At 37.5% G+C, this 27,542-nt stretch overlaps 3 protein-coding genes across 4 annotated transcripts; 1 reads left to right on the forward strand and 2 right to left on the reverse strand.

Moving 5' to 3' along the window:
- Positions 1-698: 698 nt before the first annotated feature.
- Positions 699-3,487, reverse strand: LOC306861975 (ankyrin repeat domain-containing protein SOWAHA-like). Its single transcript, XM_079404530.1, has one exon. The coding sequence runs from the start codon at positions 3,421-3,423 to the stop codon at positions 2,089-2,091; it is 1,335 nt and encodes a 444-aa protein (XP_079260656.1). The 5' UTR covers positions 3,424-3,487; the 3' UTR covers positions 699-2,088.
- Positions 3,488-4,060: 573 nt separating this feature from the next.
- On the forward strand, positions 4,061-25,421 carry LOC306862524 (septin-8-A). 2 transcript variants are annotated; one of them, XM_079405360.1, is made up of 10 exons: positions 4,061-4,356; positions 8,531-8,645; positions 8,738-8,933; positions 9,981-10,167; positions 12,220-12,381; positions 13,123-13,219; positions 14,365-14,533; positions 16,402-16,534; positions 17,662-17,831; positions 19,995-21,168. In XM_079405360.1, the coding sequence occupies exons 1-10, from the start codon at positions 4,327-4,329 to the stop codon at positions 19,996-19,998; spliced, it is 1,263 nt and encodes a 420-aa protein (XP_079261486.1). In that variant the 5' UTR covers positions 4,061-4,326; the 3' UTR covers positions 19,999-21,168. The 2 variants fall into 2 exon arrangements, with proteins under 2 accessions (XP_079261486.1, XP_079261485.1); XM_079405359.1 differs by lacking the exon at positions 19,995-21,168 and adding an exon at positions 23,114-25,421 and having other exon boundaries at positions 4,166-4,356.
- On the reverse strand, positions 24,044-26,796 carry LOC306862252 (cyclin-I-like; the record flags this gene model as incomplete). Its single annotated transcript, XM_079405003.1, has 6 exons — positions 24,044-25,396; positions 25,479-25,553; positions 25,630-25,764; positions 25,908-26,061; positions 26,474-26,533; positions 26,696-26,796. The coding sequence occupies 6 exons, from the start codon at positions 26,794-26,796 to the stop codon at positions 25,217-25,219; spliced, it is 705 nt and encodes a 234-aa protein (XP_079261129.1). The 3' UTR covers positions 24,044-25,216.
- Positions 26,797-27,542: the final 746 nt, after the last annotated feature.

Raw genomic sequence — 27,542 nt, forward strand, 5'->3', positions numbered from 1 at the left:
TTCCCACCCCTATCCGGAACGCCGGATCCCTGGCAATCTTCAAGCAACAACTGAAAACTCATCTCTTTCGGCAGTACTTGACTTCATCCTAAACTCAAAAAAAAAAAAAAACTCACTCTTTCCCTCTATCTTCCTCTTCCTCCCTTACTAGCTTGTACATATTTGAACAATGACTGAGACTTGGTGTTACGAGCACTTCCTCTGTCTGATTGCCTCTTCAAGATGAATCGCTTTTTGTATTCCCCAATTGTAAGTCACTTTGGATAAAAGTGTCTGCCAAATGACTAAATGTAAATGTAATAAAAGAGAGTAAAGCCTGTCATGCAGGTCAACTCGAGGCATTTAGTTTCTCTTCTAATAAAAGCACCGGGAGGAACATGTGACCCGTCTTAAGGGCAGAAGGTCTCTGACTCCAGAGTTTTTTCATCCACTGCATCGTGGGAACAAGAAGAGATGCGGCTGTAAGCAAAACTGTTCACTTTCTATCTTGTCATCCATGAGGGCTTAAACTCCCAGCACCAGTTTCCTTTCCTCAATCTAAATAGTGGCTTTCTTTATTAACCACTACTGATCTCAGATCAGCAATGCAAGGGTGACCTCTAAAACCAAGCACACATGAGTCTGAATCTGTTCTTACTCAAGAAACAATATCTCATACACAAACTAAATAAATTGTATATGAAGACAATTTTGAATAAGAAAGTATATTTATTGTCTAGGGATGGCATGATTATTGCATTAGAATATAAGATCCCACAATTACAGGTTTTCCTTGATCATGGCAATACAGGATTATGCATGACTAAAAAACATGTTGATCAGTATAAAACATGACCTGAATGTGTTCAGATATTTGTTTTAACATCTACATTAATTACAAAAATATTCTCTAAAATTTTGCCCAGCTTGTCACAACACCTAAGTGAACATGTGATGCCTAAACAGCCAGAAAAGAACAATTAGGCCGCTCCCAATCAGTTACGCTCCCTACACCCGAAGCCCTCATAATCACCTCATGATTTACAATCACCTGTAATTGCTACATTTAAATCTGAAAACATTACATTATACTATAATACAATACACATATATTACACAACTGTTCAAAAGTTTGGGGTTCGTAAGATTTTTTTATGTTTCTGAAGTCTTTTCTGCTCCCCATGGCTGCATTTTATAATACCAACAGTATTAATGTGAAATATTACTATAACTTAAAATAACCATTTTCTATGTGAATATATGTTAAAATATAATTTATTTCTGACACAAAGCTGAATTTTCAGCATCATTCCTCCAGTCTTCAGTGTCACATGATCCTTCAGAAATTATTCTAATATTCTGATTTACTGCTTAAGAAACATTTCTGATTAACGTCGCTCTTGAAAACAATTGTGCTGCTTCATATTTTTGTGCAAACTGCAATACCTTTCTTTTTCAGGACTCTTTGATAGTCCAAAAGAACAACATTTACATGAAACAGAAATCTTTTGTAACATATTACATTTACTGTCACGTTTGATCAACTTAAAGTGTTCTTGCTGAATTATAATATTCATTTCTGTGGTTTGAACGGCAGGGTATATCGTCGTTCGCATTAAAAATAATCTTTGGAAGTACAAAATTCTTCTAGAATCTCAGATAAAGGCTGATTCATGTGACGCTGGACCACAAAACCAATCATAAGGGTCAATTGTTTGGAAATCGCTTTCCATTGATGTATGGTTTGTTAGGATCAGACAATATTTGGCTGAGATGCAACTATTTGAAAATCTGGAATCTGAGGGTGCAAAAAAATCTAAATATTGAGAAAATCACCTTTAAAGTTGTTCAAATGAAGTTCTTAGCCATGCATATTACTAATCAAAAATGAAGTTTTGATATATTTATGGTAGGAAATTTACAAAATGTCTTCATGGAACATGATCTTTATTTAATATCCTAATGATTTTTGGCATAAAAGAAATATCAATAATTTTGACACATACAGTGTATTGTTGGCTATTGCTACAAATATACCCCAGCGACTTAAGACTGCTTTGGTGCTCCAGGGTCACAAATATTGTCTCCAAAACAAACATTTAGTCTCAGTTATGGAAAGACATCAGATGCCAGCCTCAGTTTATGCAACACTGGCTCATGCCTCTCTCTGCCGTCGTCATTGACGGAGATGAACTGGCTTCTCGCCTTGTTCTTTTTCTTGAGCCCCACCGGATGAGCTAGGAAGCGGTGACCTATAGAGTATTTCCGTGCATCATAGTCATCCCTGACCTGATGATGCTCCTCCTGATGACCAGCTTTCGGATCTCCGAGAAGCTCCCTCAGCTCTCTGGAGACCCCTATGCCCAGGTAGTGGTAGGGTTTCTTACCGCAGTTGTCCCTTATGTTCTTATTGGCGCTGTACTTACAGACTAGAAGGTCAATCAGAGAGGGCTGATGGTGGATGGCAGCGATGTGAAGCGGTGTGTAGCCACCATTGGACTTGCCATTGACATCCACCCCGTGATCATTCTTTCTAGACACCTCAATAATCCTACACACCATGTCAGCGTTTCCACACTTGACGGCCCAGTGCAGCGCCGTGAACCCTGACATGAAGTCCTTCTTCTCTGCAAGCTGGGCGTCTTTTAACAGCAAGCCGTACACTTGATTCCACTGTCCGGCCGCAGACTTCACCAGCCACTCGTGCTCCACGGGATCAAGCGGGCAATGGTGCGAGTCCTTGGGCTCATCCGCTTGTTTAGGGGTCTTGAAGTGTCTCCGTAACTGCGGCGAGGCACTCTCTGTTCTCCTCTTACACTGAGGCGAGGGTTGAAGCTCTTGTCCCAAGCTCTCAGTGGAAGGCTTCTTGTAACGATGACCCAAGTCTATTTGGGGCATTCGTAAAGGAAGAGCATACGGTTTGCTTGCTTCTTTCTTGGCTGCTGCATGCTTGTCATCATCGGGGTCAGGCTTCAGCGGGACGGTGAAATTTAAAGACCTTTTAGGTTTAAAGTCCACATTCTTGCATCTTTCCAAAGCAATGTTTATTGGAGAGAGTTCTGCGCTGCCGTCTGAAGCCTTTGACAGAGCTTTCTGTTCAGACTTCTTACCTTCTGTATTTTGGGAATGAGTGGATTCTTCCTTCTCATCTTCTTCTGGATGTGATCCATCTTGACCGCAATCTTCTTTTGGTGCGTTTCCGTTGTTTGAGGCTTCTAGTAAATGATTGTAGACTCTCTTCAGGACTATATACTTGGCGTCCTGGAATTCTTTCACAATAGCAATGTTGTTCACAAAGGTTTTGAAGAGATCTCGGTTCTTCTTCTTCTCTGCTGGATCACTGCAGTTTAGTAGCTCTTTGAACTTGCTCAGCAGCTCCGAGTTTTTCACCTTTCCTTTGCCTTCTAATAGTGTGTTTAAAATCGCCTCTTGAGTCAAAGCCATTTCTTATTTCGTCTGAAATATTATCGCACTGTAGCTCGACGTCTGTCGAGGACACCTGGACTGTAGCCACGCCCTTTACCTGTCTTCCGGAATGAATGCAGCGCCACGTAAAAAGAAGAAGAAGAAGTAAGACGTGGGTTTGGGGCGGAGCTGTGCAAAAGTTTAAAAACGATTATTAAATACAGTATTTTGTTTATTTTATTTATTTATCATTTGTCAAGGATAAAGGTGTTCAGCTGAGCTAGTAACTGTTAATTAACTGAAAATAAAATCATATCCATAATTCTAAAATGATCAAAATCTGCATTTAGTAAATTGCCTGTAACGTTACTCTCCCATGCGAGTGTGTTTGAACGAACATAATGCTTGTTATTAAACGGTTTGATAATTACTTGCATATTTCTTTATTTAGAAGCTCTACCTTGCCATGTCTTAAGACATTCCTGAAGTCAGTAGGAGTTTCCAGGAAGAAGCCACAATGATCTGATGCTTATTGTGAAATTATGAATCCTAGTATGGCGAAATATTATCTCATGAATATTAATTAGGTCGTCTCAACCTGCTTCATAATCGTCCTGTACTGTCCAGTGACGTCACCTAATTAATATTTAAGAGCCGTTGAAAACCTACTAGCTTTGGGCGTGGTAGGATTCTTTGGTTCGGCGTTTCAGCCAATCAGCGCAGAGAGTCACATTACGTCATTTAAATTCATAAACACGGCCTTCACCACAGTACGATTCGTAAATTCTCCATCCTAACCACTGTGTGTGTGTGTGTGTGTGTGTGTGTGTGTGTGTGTGTGTGTGTGTGTGTGTATCAGTCAGTCAGTCAGCGGACGGTGAGCGAGACGAAGGCAGGCAGGCAGCTCCCTTTCGCCTTATCTAAACGCATACATTCCTCATCATGGCAGCCACGGATGTAGACATATTTTCTGTAAGTACCTTTTCAGTCAGTTCTTACTTCCAGAGACCCGTTTTCGCTCAGATGTAAACAGTCGTTGCAGGTTTTCTGTAATGAATTGGGACTAGCACGAGTGCTACTGTAGCTTAGCCCAACGGACAATCTAACGCTGTTTATTTACTGCTTTACTGTGTGTATGTGTACTATATGTCTCAATGAGCTTATTTTAAACATATAATGCATTTCTACATTGTGTGTGAACGAGAAACGTCTTGAATATTACTTGTGATCATCTCTTTATTTACGCTACGGGCTGATTCAACCTACAATAACAGATTTCGGTTTATTATTGGAGATTTTCAGCAAGACTTCAGCACATCATTGCTTTTGAAGCCAACGTGTTCACTTATTTACCACTTTGTTTACATCTTTAGTATTTAACGGCACCCAAATCCCAAATGAAGCATCAACTGAACAACAGCCCTCTTCATCATTCTCACCACAGTTTGTAAAGTTTGGGGCCCACATGTGGCCCTTCAGTTTGAGATCACAGATAAAGGGAGGCTGCTGATATCTGATGGTCCCTCAGTCAAACTGTGGGGTCTTTGGAATAGCTGAGAATCTGGCTGATCTTGTGAAGGTTAAGAAGATTACAGTCTGTCTACATGAAACGAGAAGCAGGACGCTGTTGATAAGCCACAGTGATGAAAAGACCTTTGTTTTGGATGCTGGTAATCTGGTGTCACCAGCAGGCTTCTTAACTTCCTTGATCTTTCTTAATGTCCTTAAACAAGACTTCCGTGGCCAACAGGCTTCACCAGTAAAACAGTGCTGGTAGATGCTACCTTTGAAGCCTAGGAAAGTTAAACTGATTTATAAACTTTGTGTTTTGAGTGACATTAACGCAGATGAGTACTGATCCATCACCGGATGCCTGGGAAAGCTCAGGGAATTATCTTCCACTCCTAATTTTGAGGAAGTCCTTTGGATTTGAGGGCAGCTAGATTGTGTTAGAGAAGGGTAACCGTAGCTGTTTATAGTCTGTTGGGCAGGGTAGATCTAGTTCATGTAGGCCTGTGTGCTGTGGAAGTGAAACATGGTGCGTTGTCTTAAAAGTCTCTGTTAGAATGTTTGAATGCAACCATTGTTTTAACAATATGTGAGTTAATGAAATGTAAGTTTGCTCTAACAGTCAATGCCTTTTGATTAGAGGTTTGTGTGGTTTTAGGCGCCATATTGATCAACTGCATTGAGCCGCGGAGAGTCAATTTTAATTCTAATTACATAATGGACAAAAAAAGCTTTAAGGGAGAGTTCACCCAAAAATTGAAATAGTCAACATTTACACGCCCTCGTGACATTCTGATGACTTTCATAGGCACCATAGCTCTAAGATCTTAGTTAATAATGACATAATTTACATTTCTGTGTGAACTATCCCTTTTAATCTCCAATACACTGCAGTCAGCGCAGTGGGATTGGAACAAGACGGTCCTGTTTAACGTTAATTTCATTTATTGTATCATACTCTAGTTTCAGGGCAGGGCTCATGTAGTTACTGTTATGTAAAGCTATATGCGTTTTTTGCGATGAGTCAACATCCTGTTCGTGCTTGGATACCACTGACATTAATAAACACCAACATCACATGATTCAAATGATATAAGACCCTATTTGGCAAGAACATAACAGCCTTAAGGGTGTGCATGTGTTTGTACTGTAATTTATGCAATACAATATATAAATACAAACCTTTACACAGATTTCAGATTACATGCAACTACAGAGTCAGCTGTGCTTTTCTCTTATAGAAAAGGCAGATAAAACCCAGTCTGCTTTTTTGTTTAGGGCAGATACCATACTGTGACCAAATCTAGACCATCTGCATTCTTCTCCACGACGGCCCCTCCTCCTTCCATATCAGATGGGATGCCAGCGAAATTTCCAATGAGGGTTGACGTGTCAGTTTGCTGAAGCGGGCACACACACATTCAGGTGTATGTAGGGGGTGAGAGTGGAGCCGTCCCAATTTGGCTCTTCTCCACTGTCATTCTGAGCACCCATCTGCCTTGAACAATCTGTGTTGTCCTAGACTCGGCTATAGATTGGCCATTGGACAGCGTCACTGTTCCCTGCAGGGTTATAGTTTTAAATCATCATCTTATCAGCCGCTGCTCCAAATGTTGGAAATTCATATCTAATTTGTCTTGAGAAAGTGTTCAACCTCATAATTTTCCAAATCTAGTAGTGTGATACAGATGAAGCTGTGGTCATTAGTAATGTTATGAACTGTTTTGAAGCTTAAAAATGGAAAATTGCAACCAGTACGTTATTCAAAATATCTCTTTTAAGGAAGAATGCAAGTCAGTGATGTTTGGAGTGATTGTTTTTGCATGGGGCGATTCTTTCGCAGAGTAACGCATGGAATGTTCCCTGATTTGCACACAGCTCTCAGTGTTCTGTCAGTATGCATAGGCCTGTCACTGTGAGGGCGGGTTGAGAAAATATTGTTGTGTGGCCCAAACGCTGCTCCATTTCCTCTTGATCTACTGCCCCCCGAGGGGAAATGTTTCCCTTACGGCGGGGGCATTTGCTATCAACCCCTATATGGGCATTGTTCAAGCCTTCCCAAGTTTTTTTTTTTTGTATTTTTCCCCTCCTCCCTCCAGACTGCCTGTTTTCCAAAAACGCTTTCAGCCATTTCTCCTTCACGTCCTAATGCTGGAGCTCCCCTTTAGTGCCTCGGCTTTGAAATGACACAGGGCAGGGGTCGGTGCAGGTTTTTCAGTCAAAATTCCTTTTGTGCTTGATGTGTGTTACGCCAGCAGAACTTCTGCTTCCCTCAGTAGTTCTCAGTGACATCATTCACCAAATATGCGCCTGCATTGGGGAAGAAGACGAAGCCAGACAAGGGAGGAGCGCATTGATTTCACAGTTTTAGGGCACTCATTAGTGTGATGAAAGCCTTTTAGTGGGTTTTTAGATTTGTTTGGTGCTGAATTATCGGGTTTTAATTAGAGAGCGTCTTTGAACGACCAATTGTGTAGAATGGTGCATGGTTTAAAGTCAGCGTGAAATGCATGGAATTTCATAGCTACTTTCTATATGCCTGTCATAGATTCTTTGATGCTTGTTTCACTTTTTTATTACTGTTTGATCCTAATGTTTAATTAAAATGTCTAAATCTGTTCAATGAAATGACAGACATCTTGCTGATGATGTATGCTGGACTTCTCCCATCATTTAGTCTTCTTAAATCCTACCGATTTCAATTGCATTCAGATCTGCTTCCATCCAATCAACAACCGATGCATAGAACCAAGTCCCGATCCGCAATTGTTTCTTTTCGATAATCTGTTTCTCAATACAAAAGAAACAATCTGATGCTACTTCAGCACTTTTACACTTTCATTACTGTCGTCTACTGTTACTTTTATTTACTTTTAAGTCTGTCCAAAGCAGAAATAAGGCTGTTGTCAATTCAAACTGCTTTTGTCGAGCAGTTATGATGTATGAAATAGATGCATATTGGAGTCAAGTTGAGACATGAAGCATGTTTTATGTTCAGATATGGCGGTGAACAAAATTTATAGTATTTTTATGCTAGTAATGATAATTACTGATTTTGCTGATATTATAAACATGTACTGCATGGCCAAAACAAAAATGTCATTGACAGTAAATAAAATTGCATGCTTTACGTCAAATAAAACCGTAGTTTTAAAACCTGGAAATCAAGTTTTGCTTGCTTGAGCCAGGTTAGAAAGTCTCATATTCTGCATATAAATATTAGCTTAGTCAGCCAAATACCTATAATAACGCAGTGTGCTATAAAATATAACCTAAGCCCCCATTTGTGATGAAACCCAACCAATGTGAGTTTGGCTGATGTCAATACAAACAACTAGAAAATGGGTATGGTGGCTAAAATAGAGACTTTAGTATATGTGTTGTCAGCTAAAATTATTTTGTTCTAGCAATATAGCTGCATGGCATTTCTGAATTATAATATAAGGCAAAATATGCATTATTTATTGACAAGTATATAATTATTTTTTTGTCCAGGCAAGCATGGTTATCAGTCAGTGCTAGCTTAAAATGGCCCAATTGTTGCTGATTTATTGTACTCCCATGTTGCCTTGCCCTTTATGTATGCCTTATTTCAGTCCATGTCGACCTCAAGGACAAAATCTCTGATTCCTTCTAGAATGAAGAAAAGCGAAACCTCAGCCTTGGCGGTCATGTTGGCTTTGACAGTCTGCCCGATCAGCTGGTCAGTAAATCGGTGACGCAGGGTTTCTGCTTCAACATCCTCTGTGTGGGTAAGCAACTATTAACAGCCCATTAAACTCTACACTAGCTCAACGCCTGATCTTGTAGTGGAAATGCTAATCAGTCATTCTCTTAACGTTAGGTGAGACGGGTATTGGCAAGTCGACATTAATGAACACCCTTTTTAACACCATGTTTGAAAATGAGGAGGCCAGCCATTACCAAAACGGTGTTTACCTGCGGCCCAGAACGTACGACTTGCAAGAGAGCAACGTCCACCTAAAACTGACTATCGTCGACACGGTGGGCTTTGGGGACCAGATCAACAAAGACGAAAGGTACAAAAACTGCTTGCTTGCTAGACCAGCATCATTGTTTTGCACTGAGGAACCAATGATGTACATACAAATGCATCTGTTAGATGGACCTGCATACTTGACCTCTTAATATAAACATTTGCTATAATACAAAGAAGTTTGATACATTTTGAAACGAGACCCTCACACACTGTCATTCTGAAAATTTGTATAAGAGTGTTTCATTGAAGCTTTTTATATAGAAGGGGACAGGAGTCGCTTCCCTTATTGTTAAGAGAACTGGTAGAGATTGATGCATAAACTTTTTTAACCTGGCATGAAAAGTATCGTTGACTACATTCACCTTTCAGTCTTGTTGCCACAATTATAAGAAAGTTGAACAAATAAAGTTTTATTTATTTATTGTATAGGGAAATATAGGTTTATCAATAACCGCTAAGCAACAAAGAGTGGCAGCGTAGTTTAGACTTAATTTGAAAATCGTTTTACATACATTCAACTTTTTTATTATTATTTTTAATAACTTAATTTTTTCTTATTTAAAACATAAAAATTTAGGCATGTCCCAAATGTTACAGGCTTGCTCTTATAAAAATAATTACATACATTTGACCCTCTTTTTGACCAAGAATTTCTTGAAAAAGTGCCTCCTTTCACTGACGGTTTGGTGAGAGGAAAAAAATAAACATTGACTGCTCGAATGTGCCTTCTGACCCTCTGAATGTTGGCTGTAAAGCTGGACAGACAGGCGGAGAGACTTGCTGCCTGTTTGTTCCAGACATTGCGTCTTTTGGGAAAAATGCATCCAGAATGAGACCGTGTAGGCTCTGAAAGCTTACAAGCAATGCATGCAGGGAAAACTGCCCAAGAAGTCAAAGGACAAGGTCAGGCAGTGTAAACATGGTCCGGTCAAGTCTCTACACAGCTGCGTCTCTCTCGTTCTCACACTGAATGTCTTGATTTCAGTAGAGGCGATAATAAATATATAAAATTCTCTCAAATATTGATGCTAATAAGTTAATGCATATTGCAAGCCCTGATTTCTTGTAATGTGTCTGTTTTCTTCAGCTATAAACCCATTGTGGACTATATCGACACACAGTTTGAAAACTACCTGCAGGAAGAGCTGAAAATAAAGCGTTCTTTATTCAATTACCACGACACCAGAATCCACATCTGCCTCTACTTCATCTCTCCTACGGGACACTCGCTCAAGTCCTTGGATTTAGTCACCATGAAGAAGTTGGACAGCAAGGTACGTGCACATCACTGTGGTTTACTAGTCAATGTGCTGCATGACACTCCCTTACTTGACAAGTTAGTTTTAGTTTTAATAAGGCTTATTATGAAGATTTGTTATGACTTCACTGCAGACATCATCTGATAGCATGTGAGTAAACTGCGGTATCTAATTGGCTGATTATAAAATGATGATATTATTATGATGGCAAATTATAGGTACATGAATTGCTGAAACAAAATGAACATTTATTTTGGCACAATATTCACTTTTAAGTGTGTATGGTTCAGCCAGTGCTCGCATGGTCAAAATGTGTAAAATTATACAACAGTTTTAAAAGCCAAATATTGCATGTTATCAAAATGTTGAATCTTGTAAAATATAAAAAAAACAGAATATTGTACAATATTATAAAATTTTCAAGATACTACTACAACATAATCAAATAACTGATTATTATCCTTACAGATTGTCTGTACAGCTAGACTGCAAGGCTTTTCTTGATCAAGTAATAATGCATTACTTTCTTATGCAAAGCCCCCCCCACCACCACTCATGAATTTTAAAAAACATTGATGAATAATTCCAAATTATGTTTTCCTTTTGACAGAGATATATATATATATATATATATATGTGTATGTATGTGTGTGTTCGCACTATATTAACTAGGCTAGTTGTTTTAACTAGTTTATTAGCATGCATATTACTATCATAAAGCACATATTAACGACTTATATTCTCCGTGACCATATTTTAGATCCCTTAACCCTACCCCATACCTAAACTTAACCACTACCTTATCAACTATTAATAAGCAGAAAATTAGGAATTTGAGGCCAAATGCGTTAACAGTCAGTTAATAGTGAGAATTGAACCTTAAAATAAAGCGTGACTGAAAAGTTCAGTATATTAAAGAAAGAATTGCAAAGTTATTGCATCATGATTCAGAACCCAGATTTTGATATACAATTGTTAAAATTATAAAATTGTATTGCCAAGTTTTTGCTAGCAATAAGCATAATCCTCATCAGTATTATAGTAATATAACATTCAAGTTGTCTGGGTCACAAAAAACGACAGTGTGAATGGAAAACATTAAATTATTGTTATTAAACATGGATACAATATTTTAATATTTAGAAATTGTGTAGGACTGTTATATTCAAATTTCTTTTGCTGCTGAAGTCACGAATCACCATCCTCTTTTTTTTTATTTTTTTTTTTATCATTTTTGTGTGTATATATATTGGATGTCAGTTTTGTTGTACATGGGTGTATTGATAATCCTTAAATATGTGGAAATGTGGGCAGGGATTTCTCTCTGTCCAGTGGAAATGGAGCCAATCAATTTTTCATTTCATCAGGAAGTAATGGCATGAACGAGAGTAGAGCTCGGGGTTTCTGTTTTTTTGGAGATGCACAGATGGCTGGTAATGATGTGGCCTCAGGGCCCCATGAACACACATACACATTAAGTCTGGGAAATGCTTCATTTCTCTGTCTGCCATTAGTCACATGATCAAGTGTACTATAGAAAGCATGTAGGTTTGTAATTTGTAAAGTATTTGTACTGCAAATTAGTGTTGATTTTATACACAAAACGTTGAGTGAGACACTGAAGTCACTTAAGGCATCTCTTTACACAGCTGAGTTAAGGCTGCTCTGTGCCTGCACAGATTTCTGTGTAAAGAGGTAATGCTGCATGAAAGCCAGACTAAATTAAGCCAGCTCTGACCCACCTCAGCCCCTCAACCAGTGACTTCATGGACAAAGGACAGAGACATTTTTCATCAGAATTATCATCAGGAAGTCTCACATGGAAGAAAGTTGTTGCCCTTTTTTTTTTTTTCAAGTTACAGTTGTGGCCTGTTAGTTCATTTATGAATCTAAGTGAAACGCATGTAGCCTGATTTATTACTGGTGTCATATTTAGCACAAGCACACATTTTGCATATTTTGGGCTAGTTTAATTCTAGCCCAGCTTATCTGTAATATAACTGCAAGCTTGCCAGATGTGGAGCTACAACATATAATGTGAAATGTATTTTATTTCTGTTTTTTTAGGTGAACATCATCCCTATTATCGCTAAAGCTGACACGATTTCCAAGAGCGAACTACACAAGTTCAAGATCAAAATCATGAGCGAGCTGGTTAGCAACGGTGTTCAGATCTACCAGTTTCCCACAGACGACGAAGCAGTGACAGAAATCAACTCCTCTATGAACGTGAGTCTTATCATAGACATAAACCACATAAAGACAATTCAGTTCCACATGTGACTGTGTATTTCATTGCTTTTTGTGTTTGTTTTTTAATTTAATAAAAACTGTTTATTGCTAATGTAAGTGATTTTCACATATGAAGTCATGTATTCCAGCCTTAACTCATTCTTCAACCATATTTTCCAGAATATTTTTATTTTTAATCATCTGAAATGTTCTGCGCCTTATATTCTAAAGTGACCCGGACAATAAAATAATTAAAAAAATAGTTTTAAAAACAATTTGTAATGTTTTACACATGTAACTTTTTTTTTTTTAAGTATAGAACTATGCAGTAAAATTCTCTTCTCATTTTCATTCATGAGATAACATGATGATTTCTGTCATCTGATGGATAACAAACACTTTTAAAATGAAAATGGCATTACAGTTATGACTATAATGCAGGTACATGGCTGCAGAGGACCATGTGTTAGTCATTTTTCCATTTCCACCCCGTGATGTAGTTCTTTTCCCGTTTTTTGGATTATGAAATTGCAATTTTAACAAGCAGCACCACACTTTATTTTACTGAAGTATGAAGTAACGGACTCACAAAGTCTCATGCCATTTAGATGGAAGGAGGAAAAATAAGCCCAGACACTATAACAGCTTAGAAGGGTTAATTATTGAACCTTTTTACCTACTTGATAATACATAACTATCATGTTTTTACCATGTAGCCTTTGGTTGTCTTTATTCTAGGCCCATCTTCCCTTTGCTGTGGTGGGCAGTGTGGAGGAGGTGAAGGTGGGGAATAAGACGGTGAGGGCCAGGCAGTATCCATGGGGAGTCGTTCAAGGTAAGCTGGAGCAGGAACGTCACACTCTCAATAGCATTCTTGCGGTTTGGTCTCTTGTGTTGGCTCTTTTAGTTGAGTAATGGATGTGCATGACTCTGTCACTGGAGAATATCATGCTCGAGGGGCTGGAGTATGTCAGCCACGCTGGGACTTTCATTTGAACCCTGCTTCTCCCTGCGGATGCTGGTTGAGGGGTATTTTTACAATGCCTTTCATGTGAAAACAATCCCATCAATCAAAGCGGCGATAAATGCCACTCTAGATGGGAGCTAATTGTATTTTCTCAGATGTGAGAGAGAGGGAGCTCTGCCACAGATAAGGTCACGTCATTAGTCATGTTTTTCAGTTTAATTTGTCTTCCAGCTTAAGTAGAGACTCGTGCTGCTTGAAAGAGATGCTCAATGTAGAGTTGACTTTCTGATTCCTAGTGTTCTTCTGCATGAATTAAAATGTAGTTAAATGGAAATGAAATCTCTTACAGTTTTTCAGTTCTCGGCCAATACTTGCAAAATTACTTGAGCTATACTTAGTACAGCTAACAGCATTCAGTGGACTTGCATACACACAAGGATTAAAAAATGGTCACATTATCTTTCAGAAATCATTCTAATATGCTTATGTTTTAAGTTGTATTTTTATTAGTGTTGAAAACAGTTGCTACATTATTTTTCAGGATTCTTTGGATATAAATGTCAAAGGAAACCTATGTATTTTACTGTCACTTTTGATCAATTTAATGTGACCTTCCTGAATAAAATTCTTTAATATAAATTTCTTGAATGGATTTTTTACTTTCTAAATGTATTGATTAGTTAATTTAACTCATCAGTGTAATTAAATTAAGATTGTGTGTGTGTGTGTGTGTGCGCGCTGTTGCTGTAATTCCAGTGTTTTAAAAATCAATCCGAACACAATGAAAATAAATGATAAATGTGGCAAAATTTAATATGCATATTTAATCTCATATGGGGAAATATACTACTTACACATTTTTTTGTCTAAATTCACATTTTTGGTAATTAACAGTGAAATACTAAATAAAACAATGACACCGATAAAGAAGTTCTCTGATATTATTGTTCATCGGGTCTTTCGAGTTGTTTAGAGCACAGAGTCTGTATTGACGGTGATCGTGTGTGTTGCAGTGGAGAATGAGAGTCACTGTGATTTCGTAAAGCTGCGGGAGATGTTGATCAGAGTGAACATGGAGGATCTGCGAGAACAGACTCACGCCAGACACTACGAACTCTACAGGCGCTGTAAACTAGAGGAGATGGGCTTCAAAGACACCGACCCAGACAGCCAGCCTTTCAGGTGGGTTACTTTGCCACTATGAAGGCCCATTCACTCCAAAGACGATAACAACAAATGTAAACAAAAAATGTAAATAGAATAGTCCACGCCACAGCTGCAACAATTATGAACAGAGGAACGATATGTTTGAATCACTGTCATAGCCTGAGCATTTAAATGACAAAAATACAGCTCATGCTTATACTAAACAGAACAGAATTGACCTTTCACAGGGAGTTTGACTGACAGGTGATCTGACCAATCATAACGCCAAATCTGCTGTTTTGTATAACAAACAAACCAGACAGGAGAGTAGATTCACTTCGGTGGACTTGAAAACTGGTGTGTATAGACATTAGGGATGCACAATATTTTTGGACTGATATCGGAATCGGCCGATAATGGCCTTAAATGTAAATATCGGCATTGGCCCGATATGAAAAATTATGCCGATATGTCTTGCCGATAAGAGGAATACGTTAACTCGCATGTGCTCAGGGTGTGCTAGTGATTAGATCACGTCAGCAGTGTGGCTCATTCTTGAAGCAAAGTTTTGTCTGAATGATTCGCTCTTTTGGATCGCTGCATTTAATCTGTGAAAGCAGGTACAGAATGATGTGTTCGGTGTGTGATCGTCAACAGTAATAGCTCATGCAGCGGCAGCCTCCCCCGGGTCCTAATGCCCGTTCCGTAAGGCGTTTTAATTTAGGGGGCGCTGTTGGCCTACTTCTAATTAAATTAAAAGTAAAATAGCCTAAATAAGCAACATTTAGACTGTGTTTCTGATTAAATAAAGCAGTAATTGATGTCATAAAATTAGTATGTTTTGATTTAAATGTCAGAAGCTATAGCTTACATGAAAAATCACAAACATGACACTTATAAATTAAATTTACATATACTGATGTATTCATTAATGTGTAATGTGTTTTATTTTTTAAACAAATCATAAGCTCTAAATGATTTTCTGAATTTTTACAATCTTTTGCTTTAGACCATCTATAAATGTTAAATCTTAAAATAAAATATTAGGGTTACTGCATCTTTCTGGGAAAAAATGCAGTGATTGATATATAGTTTATTTATAGTTATTTTCAAAGCTTCAATGTACTGTTAAAAAACCTTCTGTAATATCACTACTGTTAAAGTGATATTACAGATAAGCTGGGCTAGAATTAAACTAGCCCAAAATATGCTAAATATGTGCTTGCGCTAAACCTTTTTATGTAATTCTAACATAAGTTCTTATTAAAAATTAACCAAAATTTTAAATATTTTGCTTATAATTTCTGCACAGGAAAGACTTGGTATTTTTTCCAAACAAAAGGAAATATATCAGTATCGGCCAAAATGAGTTGACAAAATATCGGCATATCAGCAAAAATCCAATGTCGTGCATCCCTAATTGACATCTTTACGTGGTTGAAACAAGATACCTTCTGATGTTTGTGTTTATTTTGTGCTTTAACTAGTAAATGTGAAGACAGTCAGTTCATGTGCCTCTTAAACAGCGGTCTGTCATGACAGTAAAGAGCAACAAAACTTTATTGTTTGAATTAAAAAAAAAAAAAAATGACAACATTTGAAAGCTGAGACTGTTTCATACCAGAAGTAACCTGCTCTGTCTTGTCTGTCTACGTGTTGTCAGTTTCCTCTTTGCTCCGCGGTGTATTTTTCACTGCGTGAGAACATGTGTAGTGTGAGAGTGGCATGGCTTGTTGGACATAGCAACAGTAACTAAGGGGGGAGGGTCTTTTCAAAGGGTCAATTGTGTGTTGGTTTGGACACTGAAATAGTTAAATATACATATTTTATATTATTGATATTTTATTATATAATATAATATATATATATATATATTTTTTTTTTTCTGTATGATCCCTCTACAGTCTACAGGAGACATATGAAGCCAAAAGGAAGGAGTTTCTTGGAGACCTGCAAAGGAAGGAAGAGGAGATGCGGCAGATGTTTGTGAGCAAAGTGAAGGAGACGGAGGGCGAGCTGAAGGAGAAGGAGAGAGAGGTTAGTCCTGATGCTTTACGACTTATTCTACTTCATCAGAATCATCCACCATCAGACTCCAACCAGTCATCTTAAAGTCCCCATGAAATCAAAATGGAAGATTTTTGGCTTTTAGTATGAATATGTTAGCCTTAAGGTTGTCTGTAAGCTAGTGTGCTCCAAAACAGTGACACAATTTGCATTTAGAAGATTCACAACTTGCAGTCTATCACTTCAGCAATATGGATCAGTGATTTTGATGACATCACTCTGCTCTTCAGCAGAGTTTCTGTCCAATCAGGTGCTCTCTAGAATCTGAAGCGTCCCGCCCCCTACTCTATAAATAGATGCAGAAGCTGCAGCTGAAATCAGTCACTTGTGTGTCTTTATGCTGAATGGCACGTAGTGCACTATATAGGGAACGATTCAAACAGTGTAAATGTGCTTTCCATTGGGGGGGGGGGGGGAAGTCTGGTTTTGCGTTGTCACACAAACCCGATAGCACAGAGCGGGTCATATGCATGAGTCTGCGCAGACCACAAAATGTATCGGACCCATTTGAATTCTACACAGAATGCTATATTTTATATTGATATTGATGAGATTATGAAGAGAAATTGTTTAGACTGACTGCATTAGTGACAGTATATATATGTGACCCTGGAGCACAAAAGCAGTCTGAAGTCGCTGGGGTATATCTGTAGCAAAAGCCAACAATACATTGTATGGATCAAAATTATAGATTTTTCTTTTATGCCAAAAATCATTAGGATATTAAGTAAAGATCATGTTCCATGAAGATATTTTGTACATTTCCTACCGTAAATATATCAAAACTTCATTTTTGATTAGTAATATGCATTGCTAAGAACTTCATTTGAACAACTTTAAAGGTGATTTTCTCAATATTTAGATTTTTTGATTTTCAGATTCCAGATTTTCAAATAGTTGCATCTCAGCTAAATATTGTCCGATCCTAACATGCTGCATGTTTCAAGACACTTTGGTGGACCTTTAAATAAAACCAATGACATGCCACGTAATTGTCCTGTTGACAAGATGCAAGTCAGCGTGGAAATAGTGCAGGTTCAAACAAAACGTCTGGCATAACTCTCAGCAATAATGCTCTTTTGTGTGTCTCTCCTCAGTTACATGATAAGTTCGAGCAGCTGAAGCGCATGCACCAGGAGGAGAAGAGGAAGGTGGAGGAGAAGAGACGGGAGCTGGAGGAGGAGATGAACGCCTTCAACAGGAGGAAGGTGGCCGCCGAGACCCTCTTGCTCTCACAGCCCCTTAAGAAGGACAAAGACAAGAAAAAGTGAGTTATCCTTCAATCTTTTTTTCTCCACGCGCAGTGATTCAGCTGTTCATGTGCAGTGAAACAAAATCCAAATCATGAACTCTTCTTACAGCGGTGGCCAAAATGATTAGAACACTAGTGTTTTCACCAACTAAAATTGGTTTTAAGTCAGTTATTTCTCTTTTGCTGTAGTGTGTCAGAACGAAATATCAGTTTACATTTCCAAATATTCATTTAGCCATTAACTGTAATAATCCAGTGAGATGTTAGTGCTCCACACAGAGATCTGATCTGATCATCATCAGTCTGTCTGGAATGACATGAAGAAACAGAACAAACTGAGACTAAATCCAGAAGAACTGTGTCTCCAAGACGCTTCAAGAAACCTCCTGCAAAGCTCCTGAGAAGCTCTGCTCAAGTGCAACGAGGACCAAAGCTGCTTTAAAAACACAGGATGCTCACACCAAATGTTGATTTCATTTAGTTACTAGAAGTTCTAAACAAAATCTATTCATGACATTATTTTTGACAGCATCCTCATTTTACAGCATTTTTACACAAGTGCCTCAAACATTTATTAGTACTGTAGCTTTGGTTTCTTGAAGTATCTTAAAGAGGCGTTGGCAACGTTCTGGATTGAGTCTCAGTTTGTTCGGTTTCTTCAGGTCATTCCAGACTGGATGATGATCAGATCAGATCTCACTGGGTTATCACAATTAATGGCAAATGAATGTTTGGAAATGTAAACTGATATTTCCTTCTGACACACTACAGCTAAAGATAGAAATAACTGACTTAACCATTTTCAGCTAGTGTTCTAATCATTTTGGCCACCGCTGTATATGCATAAGTAGCTAAAATCCAGGACATAAGTCAAGCCAATTTTTGGCATATTTGGTGTCCACAAACGCATCCCAAAATATGACTTTCGGCCAGCTGATTGAGTAAACTCAAAAGAAAGATGTCAGAAGACACGGCTGATATTACTTTCAGTGCACAGACATATATTCACACAGAGTACTTCCTTCATACTGCAGAAGTAGTAAGAGTAGAATAGTAGTGTAGTAATGCTGCCAGTGAAGACGATCCAAAAAGAAAGCTGTTGTCTGTTATTGTGGTACTCGGCTTTTCTCATCACGTTCATTTCAGACTGCAAACTTACTGCTGGGTAAAATGTCATTTCATTTGCCACGCCACTGCAGATTCAGCAGCGCTTTACCAAGAACCATTGATTTTCAACTTTTTCAAGTTTATTAGAGTTAAGCAGCTCAAATGAAGCTCATCTAGCACCATCTTGTGGTTATTGAAGGTATCTGTGCGTAACATTTACAGAGCATCCATTTTGTGGTTTGTACCTGACATGGATGAAATTTGCTCTTTTAATATAGTCACAAAACTAATTTACCAGAAAATCACACCAGGTCAAAACTCCATTGTTGAAATAAAAATAAAAGTCACATTTTATTATGACATTTAGAACTAGTTAAAGTGCTGGTAAATAAAAGAAAATGTTTTCATTTTAATCCTAGTTTTCATTTCTGTTCTGTGTGAGAGGAACCAAAATAAACTAGTATATAACAAACATAAGTTATTGTGGCATTCATGATACATGTCATTTATTATAAACAAGCCTAAACTAATTTATATAAAGCAAAACGGATGTGCGATACTAATAAACTTATGGGTGACACTTTATTTTAAGCACCAGTCCTCATTATTAACTAGTTGTTTATTAGCATGCATATTACTTGCATACCTTACTAACTATTAATAAGCAGCAAATTAGGAGTGTATTAAGGGAAAAGTCATAGTTAAGAGTGAGAATTGGTCCCTAAACTAAAGTGGGACCTACATATATACCTCTTCATTCTAATTATGAGCGTTTTTCAGAGTGCTTGATGTGGTTTGCATTATGTAGGTAGCTTTGAAATATTCGTTGCAGCACGTTTCAGATAATAAAAAATATGCTAAATTTGTTATTTTCTTTATGAATGTGATAAAGTAATGGGAAACAAAACTGCGTCCGAGTTACTGAAGTTATATTATACATCCTTCTGTTCCATACATCACGTGTATATTTGTGTTTCTAATACACTTCCATTCATATTATTTTATTTGCATGTTTCATTCTACATCTTCAGTTTAATTTTATTTTCTTGTTTTGTGTTTGTTTTCTTTCAGTTAATTTATGAGCACACCGCAGGCTATCCATGGACTTTCCTCTATTAACGTTGCAGCATCAGCTTTTGTTTTTTGACATGTTCCTCGTGACATTGTGTTGAAGGACCAAAGACCCTGATGGGAAGACCGAGAGATGCATTATGGGGACTGAATTTGTTCTGAATGTGTTGCTACATTGTTTTGTTTTCTTTCAGGCGGGTGGGGGTCATTTTTAATGCCCCTCCCCTCGTCAACCCCATTTTATTTTTGGGACTGGTTTGTTCCCGGAGCGCGAGTGTGTTTTGTTTTCTTCTGTTTTAATACACATTTTGTTTTGGTACTAACCATCTGTCCATTTGTCTTACAGTCAGGATAGATTTTCTGCCGTACGTTTCCCTTGCCAGTGTACAGTAGTATTTAAGATCTGAGCCAAACTCATTAGCACAGCACAGTGATATAATAGTGCACATGTGTATGGTTTTATTATTATATAAGCCTGCATGGGTATGGCTAAATAAAGCAGAGCTATTTTTGGTGCTGTTTTTAAAAGTTCATGAGAACAGATATGCAAATTCTATTTTATGTATTTTAATATGAGGCTGTATGGTATTCAGGTTATGTTTATCATAAAAGCTGTACTGTAGCAGTAAAGGCCATCTGAACACATTTACCCTGACACAATATGAATGTGTGTCAATCTGCTTTTATTCCAAGGGAAGGACACAGAAACATAAGAATCTGCTGTTTTTACCCAATAAAATGAACGGTCCCTTTTAGAAAAGGAAATTTTTATTCGTTTCATTTCAGATTAGGAATATGATATCTGTAGCTGCCTTAAAGGGTTGAGACGAGGCGTTTCTGGTTAAAACAGGAAAGAAAAAAAACACTGCAATATCTGAGAAGAAATGTAACTTCCGCCACATTAATACTACAAATCAAGATCGTAACATTATTCTGACGATATGAAATGTCATTGGATATAAATTCCAAAACGCATAACACTATAAAGCATAACTCCATTAAGAAATTAATTGGCCAACAAAAAGATTTCTGTTAAAGTACCATAATCGTTTAAGCATTGCACTAAGTTACAGTATGAATAACTCATGAAAATAGAAAAATATATAAAAAAGTACCAAAAAAAAAAAGTGTAAAAAATCTCAAATATGGTTAAAGTGCTGCAGAAAGTTTTCATAAAAGAAATCAAAAAGTGCCTTGGCCATCATTTCACCGCTTTCAACTTTCACAAAACCACACGTAACGGTGGACAAGGCCAGATCTCTTCTTGCGTATCCTGCAATCTACGGTTTGCCGTTTTCACCGAAACATCCTCATCATAAAAGCACCAGAAACCGTCATAGAAGTCATCCATGTCTTGGTCCCCTTTCTGTGCTCGTCTGGCCCGGATGGCTGTCTTTCTGTTCCCATCTCCATCATCCTCCCGTGTGTCATGTCCTCTGAACGCCAGCATGCTGGAGGCGTCCAAAATGTAGACGGCGTTGGTGGGTAAGGAGAGCTCGAGGCCCGTGAGGTACTCATCCACCATCTCCTTGCAGCAGATGAACTCTGTGCTCTCGATCTAGAACAAACAAACATCCACGTGAGTGACATTATGCCAAAAACCTAATGGCACAGCCCTGCAATGGATGCCATGGACAAAGTACTTTATGGAGTTGACTCAAATTTAAATGATTAAAATGCCGTCACTGATAAAGTGACATTAAAGTGGTCCATATGATGCTGAAGTGTCATGCATTAGCTGTGTGTGAGAAACATACACAACATAAGTTTTCAAAAAGAGACCCGTTTCCTGCAAATTAAAAAGTCATACGGGTTTTATAACAAGATTATGGTGAGCAAATTGTTCATGTTTGGACAATTATAAAATATTGGGGGGGCGTTAATAGTAATGCACCAAAATTTCCGCAACCCCAAAAAAATTGTCCAAAACGTCTGAAAAAAACTGACCTGAACAGTGATGTTTTATTACAAGCATTTACAACATTACAAACATTAAATCCTTAAAAGATACTAGTATCTGGTATGCAACTAGTACGGTAAACCTTTATTTTAAGGACCAATTCCCTTTATGAACTAACATGCATATTAATAGCATATTGTTTGTTTATTAGTACTCCTAAATCATATTAATGCCTTATTCTGTATGATCATATTTTAGATCCCTTAACTACCTTACTATTAATAAACAGCAGATTAGGAGTTTGAGGCAAAAGTCTCAGTTAGGTAATAGTGAGAACTGGACCTTAAAACAGTGTGACCATCTTACTGCTAGCATTTGGAATAGGTACTAGTATCTAATAAATGTGTAATGATATTTATTGAATAAGTACTAGTATCTAATTGACCAAAAAAATACTAGTATCTTTTAAAAATGTATCAGTATCTAAAGAATAAGCACTAGTGGCTAATAAATACTAGTAGCTTAAAATTTTTTTATAAAATAAAAGTACTAGTAGCATGAAAATGGATACTTGTATGCTTAATGATTAGCATGTAATGCATGAAAATTTCACAAAGAAATGTGCAGCATTTTGTCTGAGAAACAATCATTCATTTATAATTTACCTTAAATCTCATTTTGTAAAAATAAATAAATAATAATCATGAGAAAATCGTGTCATATTCGCATCGCGAGCTGAGTGAATCATTACTAATTATTAATCCCTATTGATTACTAAAGGTTTATTGGTTTTCGACTAAAACTTTCAGTTTTGTTATATAGCTATATAGTGCTGTTAAACGATTAAATCACATAAAAAAAAAAAGTTTGTTTGCATAATGTGTGTGTTCTGTGAATATGTATATATAAATACAGAGTATATATTTTGAAAATATTTACATGTCTATATTTCTATTCATATAATTTATATTATAAATAAATATATTTAATATATAAACGCGTGTGTTTTTATATATACATAATAAATATATTTACAGCACACATATGTAAACTAAAACTTATTTTGGATGAGATTAATAGTTATACAGCATATATATATATATATAAAAAAATTCTTGGTGCATCACTAGCAGTTTCCCTAAATATTTCAAGAAGCATATCAATCTCCCAAAAGCAAGATTATCGATGTGTTCTTGACTACCTGTGCTTTCCTCAGCAGGTCGGTAAAAACAGAGAACCAATCAGGCGTCAGCCTCTCCAGCTCCAAAGTGATGATGGCCAAAGCCAATATGGAGCCCTTGAACTGCCAGAGCTGGTGGCAGGCCATACAGTGCTGCACCTGCCTGGTCCACAACGACGCCTGGAGGCAAGGTCTCTTCTGAGAGCCGGCCAGCATCAGCGGAGGATGCCCAGACATCAGCAGGCCGTGGAACTGAGGGAAAACAACAAACCGCTTAACCAACGGCGATAGCGCCACCAAAAAACCTAATCACTTACAGAGGCAAGGGTCTGTACCTGTACTCAAGAAACGGTTTCTGTGTAAGCCCCTCATGAGCGGGCTGTAAAAAACGTGCTGTGTTCAATAGTCTCCGTGTTTTTAAAAATAACATGTCTCTTGCTCTGATTCCCAATTCAGACACATTCAGTTTTTCCTCAATGCAGGCCATTTTGTCAACATCAAAGCCATGCACAACCCACCAAAAGGATTTTGTTTAGTTTTTGGGAACTGATTCCCTGGTTGATTTTCCATTCAAGTCAGAGCGAAATACGAGTTTGCAAAATTGGCAACTAATTAGCCTCAAATGGTATTACACTGATCATCATTGATGAATACAATAACGTGCACTTATGAAAAGATAAATAGGGCCAATTCTGATTTCAGAGTGACACACGTTTTCTAGCTTCATCGGTTTGGAAAAAGAAATAAGCCACGTTAAATGAACAGGACTGACGTGATCGTTTCAGGAGTTCAGGGTAGTAATACACATTGCCTTGTGGAACGTTTCGTTAAATGTTTACTGTGGAAGTGTGACTTTCCTCTGTATCCTTGGCTGTATGTGTGAGCGTTTACTTCTCCAAGAGACGGACGAGTCACATGGACCTTGTACGGTAATATATTTAAGGTATTCTAAATTGTGGATATTTATTTGGGAAGTTAAGGAAGATTATTTTTCTATGCTATTAGATATTTTTTCATTTCACAAGCAATTATATTTAATTATTCTACGTGTTAAAGACATCTAGATATCTGTAATATGACCTATATGGGGAAATCTCACAGAAACATCACAAAATCTATAACACATATGCATAAAGAACACAAAGCATTTTTAGGACCATCAAGGTTTTTTTTACACATTGTGGCATTATTATTATTCAGCAGCACAAAATTAATTCAGTAAATGTACTTTTTTGCAAATTATGATAATGAAGACATACAAAACTATTTTTTGCATTACAGTAATGAGAAGTAATGTAAAATGTGCTAATTTCCCATTTCACACTGAACCCAGTCCTGTCAAAAAAAACAAAAAAATTTTTTTTTTTTATTATTTTATCATTTTCCCCAAAGGTTCACTTATAATGCTTTTTCGCTCCTAAAACGGCCATTAAATGTGCAGCCTTTTTTGGTAAATTATATTAAATTTGAATTTCCATACAAAACATTACAATGGTCCTAAAACACGCTTTGTTTTCTTTATCCAAAATATATATCATTTTGATTTGGGGTGAAAAACAGACCCATGTTTCAGGAGTTTCTCCCATATTTTAATTTAATTTTCTTGAGTTTTTTTAAGCATCAGGATTTGTTGTTGATTTTAAATCAAAGAGGTGTTTAACAGGGTCTCGTTTCACATGGTTTAAATTTTTAATGGCTATTTTATGACTGTCCATGGTGTGCCAAAACAGCAATTGCTCTCCATTTGTTAACTGTTGGTCTGATCAATCTGATCGTGGCTAAACACCTCTTGACCACGTGTATGCCACACTAACTTGTACAAAGAACATCAGTCATATTTTTGGACATTTTAATTGAACCCCACCATGTATTCAAACCTGCTCATTAGCCCCCTGCGTTCCAATACTTTTGGCAATATAGTGTAGTTCCTATTTCTGACAGTATATTTGTATTGGAGGTGTTTTGCAGGGTTATCTATCTGCTTTACTGCTAAAGTACAAGCCAGATTAGTGCCTTGGCCTAATATGCACCACAACAAACTCGTATTGCCGTATAAAGCAGATCTCCATGCGGCTGCAGATTTCCACACGCACAACGTCAAGGACCAAATCTCAGTTTTTGCTAATGTTTGCAACGGCACATTCAAAAAAAAAATGGGTTGTATGATTTCTGATGACTCACAATGTGAATGAAGTCCATTGGCGTGGCGATGTAAAGGTCCCAGTGCAGCTTGTCTAATATGACTCGCTCCATGCGAAGAATCTCAGCTGTTGAGAATTTACATCTGCTTTGCTCCAGCAAGTCTTTAACCGAAGCGATCACCTGTTCACCAGAACAATAAATGGTTAAAATATTGTGTGGGGAGTCTCTGTTATTGTGCTACAACAAGAAAAACACATCTTGCCTCATCTTCCTCGTTGATTTTTGCAGCAAGGATCAGAGAGGTGATGGCCATGCATTTGAGATATTTCAGCTGAGTCTGCAAAGAAAGAGGACTCAGATTCTGTGCTCATTGTCTTTTCTAGTGATAGGAAATGTGTGATTGTTTCACTTACTTTGACTGTTGCAAGCAGGCTGTTAAGAACACAGACTCCCAAAGCAAACGTCTCGGAGGAAAACTGGAATAGGCTGCTCATCTCATGCAACCACACGATCACCTCATGGTACTGAAGTGGGCTGATATCTGAACCCTGAAAGCACACAAAACATGGCAAATGCTGAGCTCACAGTTGTTTCTGACACCTGAGAAGACCAGCTTGGACCACACAGCATGATTTTTCTGGTCTTGCTGGTTAAAGTAGTTCAGAAGCCTGCAAATGAGACATGCTCTCACCTGAATGCAACCGTTTTTAAGGACTGGTGCTCTCCAAAGACGTGTTTCTCTTGCCAGGGTGTTGAGCAAAAGTGTGCCCAGCCGCTGATTCTCTTCCTCGCCAAGAGGTTTCATGGCTGTTTGGAGAACTAGCCTTTTCCACTGGAAGCAATGCCTGACAAAGAAAAGCAGTTTAGTGTTTTAGCAGATGCTTTTATGTGACCTTTCATGCAGGGAAAATCAGTCTTTCTGCAGTGCATCAATCAAGATGTGATGGATCAAGCCTTGAACTTCCAAGATTTTAGTGCATTTCCTCTAGTTTGAGATCTTGATTTTGGGGTGCATGCAATGCAAAATGGTCCCAACATCAGGCCTGCAGCACTGTTTTTACAATCACGGTCTACAAATTAATAAAACGTGTTGGTATTCACATAAATATACAAATGCACGACATTTATCGACAAGTCTATCAGGAAGCAGAAAGAAAGTATCATTTAGTGAGACTAAACACGCGCGAGCGATATGGGCGGGTCGATATGCATCAACTAGTAAACAAAGGCATGGAAACTTTTGGGCATAAAAATTACCTTTTGGAAAAAGAAACACGGCTTCTGTCATTGGCGTCCACTGCATAAATGTGCAAAAAACTGAAAAAACAACAACGAAACAGATCTTAAAATGCTTCACTTAAAAACGACAGAAGCTCAATACAGGTGCAAAACAAGTTATATACATGCACGGGAGCACGGAAAGACGAATTAGAATCACCTTTGGAGAATATAAGGAAAGAAAAGTCGACAGCTACTCACCATCTGTTTTTGAACCCGCTCGACTCCGCCCACGTATTTGAGCACACGCTGCTGGCCCCGCCCATATGCGTGACATCACGATTGGTTGACCCCGCCCACATCCTCGTCACACACGTACTGAACTGTGTTAGTGGGTCGTACATACGGGTTCTTTTATCTTCATTATAATAATTCATTACATCATGATGACTTATTTTTTCTAACCCTAGAATTATATACATTATATACAAAGACTAATGAGTTCAGTTATGAAAATGCTAAATTGCGTCTTTAAGGGGTAAAGTAATTGTAATTAGCTTTTAGACGCGAATATTAGAAGGCCATTATATAAAATATAAGGGGTATGTGGTCTTTCTATTATTATTTTAACAATAAGGTTAGTGCTGTAGGAATTACAGTAAAATATAAAAAAATTATAATAATAAAAACAGTCTTCATTAAGTGTGTGAGTGAACATGAATAGAATGGAAAAGTGTATTCTGTTAATATTTAATTGTATTTTCATAAGGCTTCCTTTAAGGCCTGTTCATCCTATAAATGTTCTGTCTTTCCTTCACTAAGTATTGACAGCTGAGTAGGTCTATTAAAAGACAATATTTTGCTTATTATGTAAAGATTACATTTATTTAGAAAATTTAATGAAATTTATTTTTCTTATTTTCTCTTTAAAAGTTGTCTTTCTAAAAATCCTACCTTGTGTAAAAATCCTAACCACATTAGTTCAACAACATAGGGTCATTGTACATTGAACATGGCACCTAATGACTAATTTAATATTTTTGGTTCCCTGTCATTTTGCTTGATTTATGGTTTAATTCAGAGATTTATTTAAGCTGTCAAATTGTAG

Source organism: Barbus barbus, assembly GCF_936440315.1.
Source record: "Barbus barbus genome assembly, chromosome: 43".
NCBI lineage: Eukaryota > Metazoa > Chordata > Actinopteri > Cypriniformes > Cyprinidae > Barbus > Barbus barbus.

Coding starts and splice junctions, on each gene's coding strand:
- LOC306861975 (XM_079404530.1), bottom strand. CDS start 3,423: ATGGCTTTGACTCAAGAGGCGATTTTAAACACACTATTAGAAGGCAAA.
- LOC306862524 (XM_079405359.1), top strand. CDS start 4,327: ATGGCAGCCACGGATGTAGACATATTTTCT. Junction 4,357..8,530: donor CGGATGTAGACATATTTTCT/GTAAGTACCTTT, acceptor GATTCCTTCTAG/AATGAAGAAAAGCGAAACCT. Junction 10,168..12,219: donor TGAAGAAGTTGGACAGCAAG/GTACGTGCACAT, acceptor CTGTTTTTTTAG/GTGAACATCATCCCTATTAT.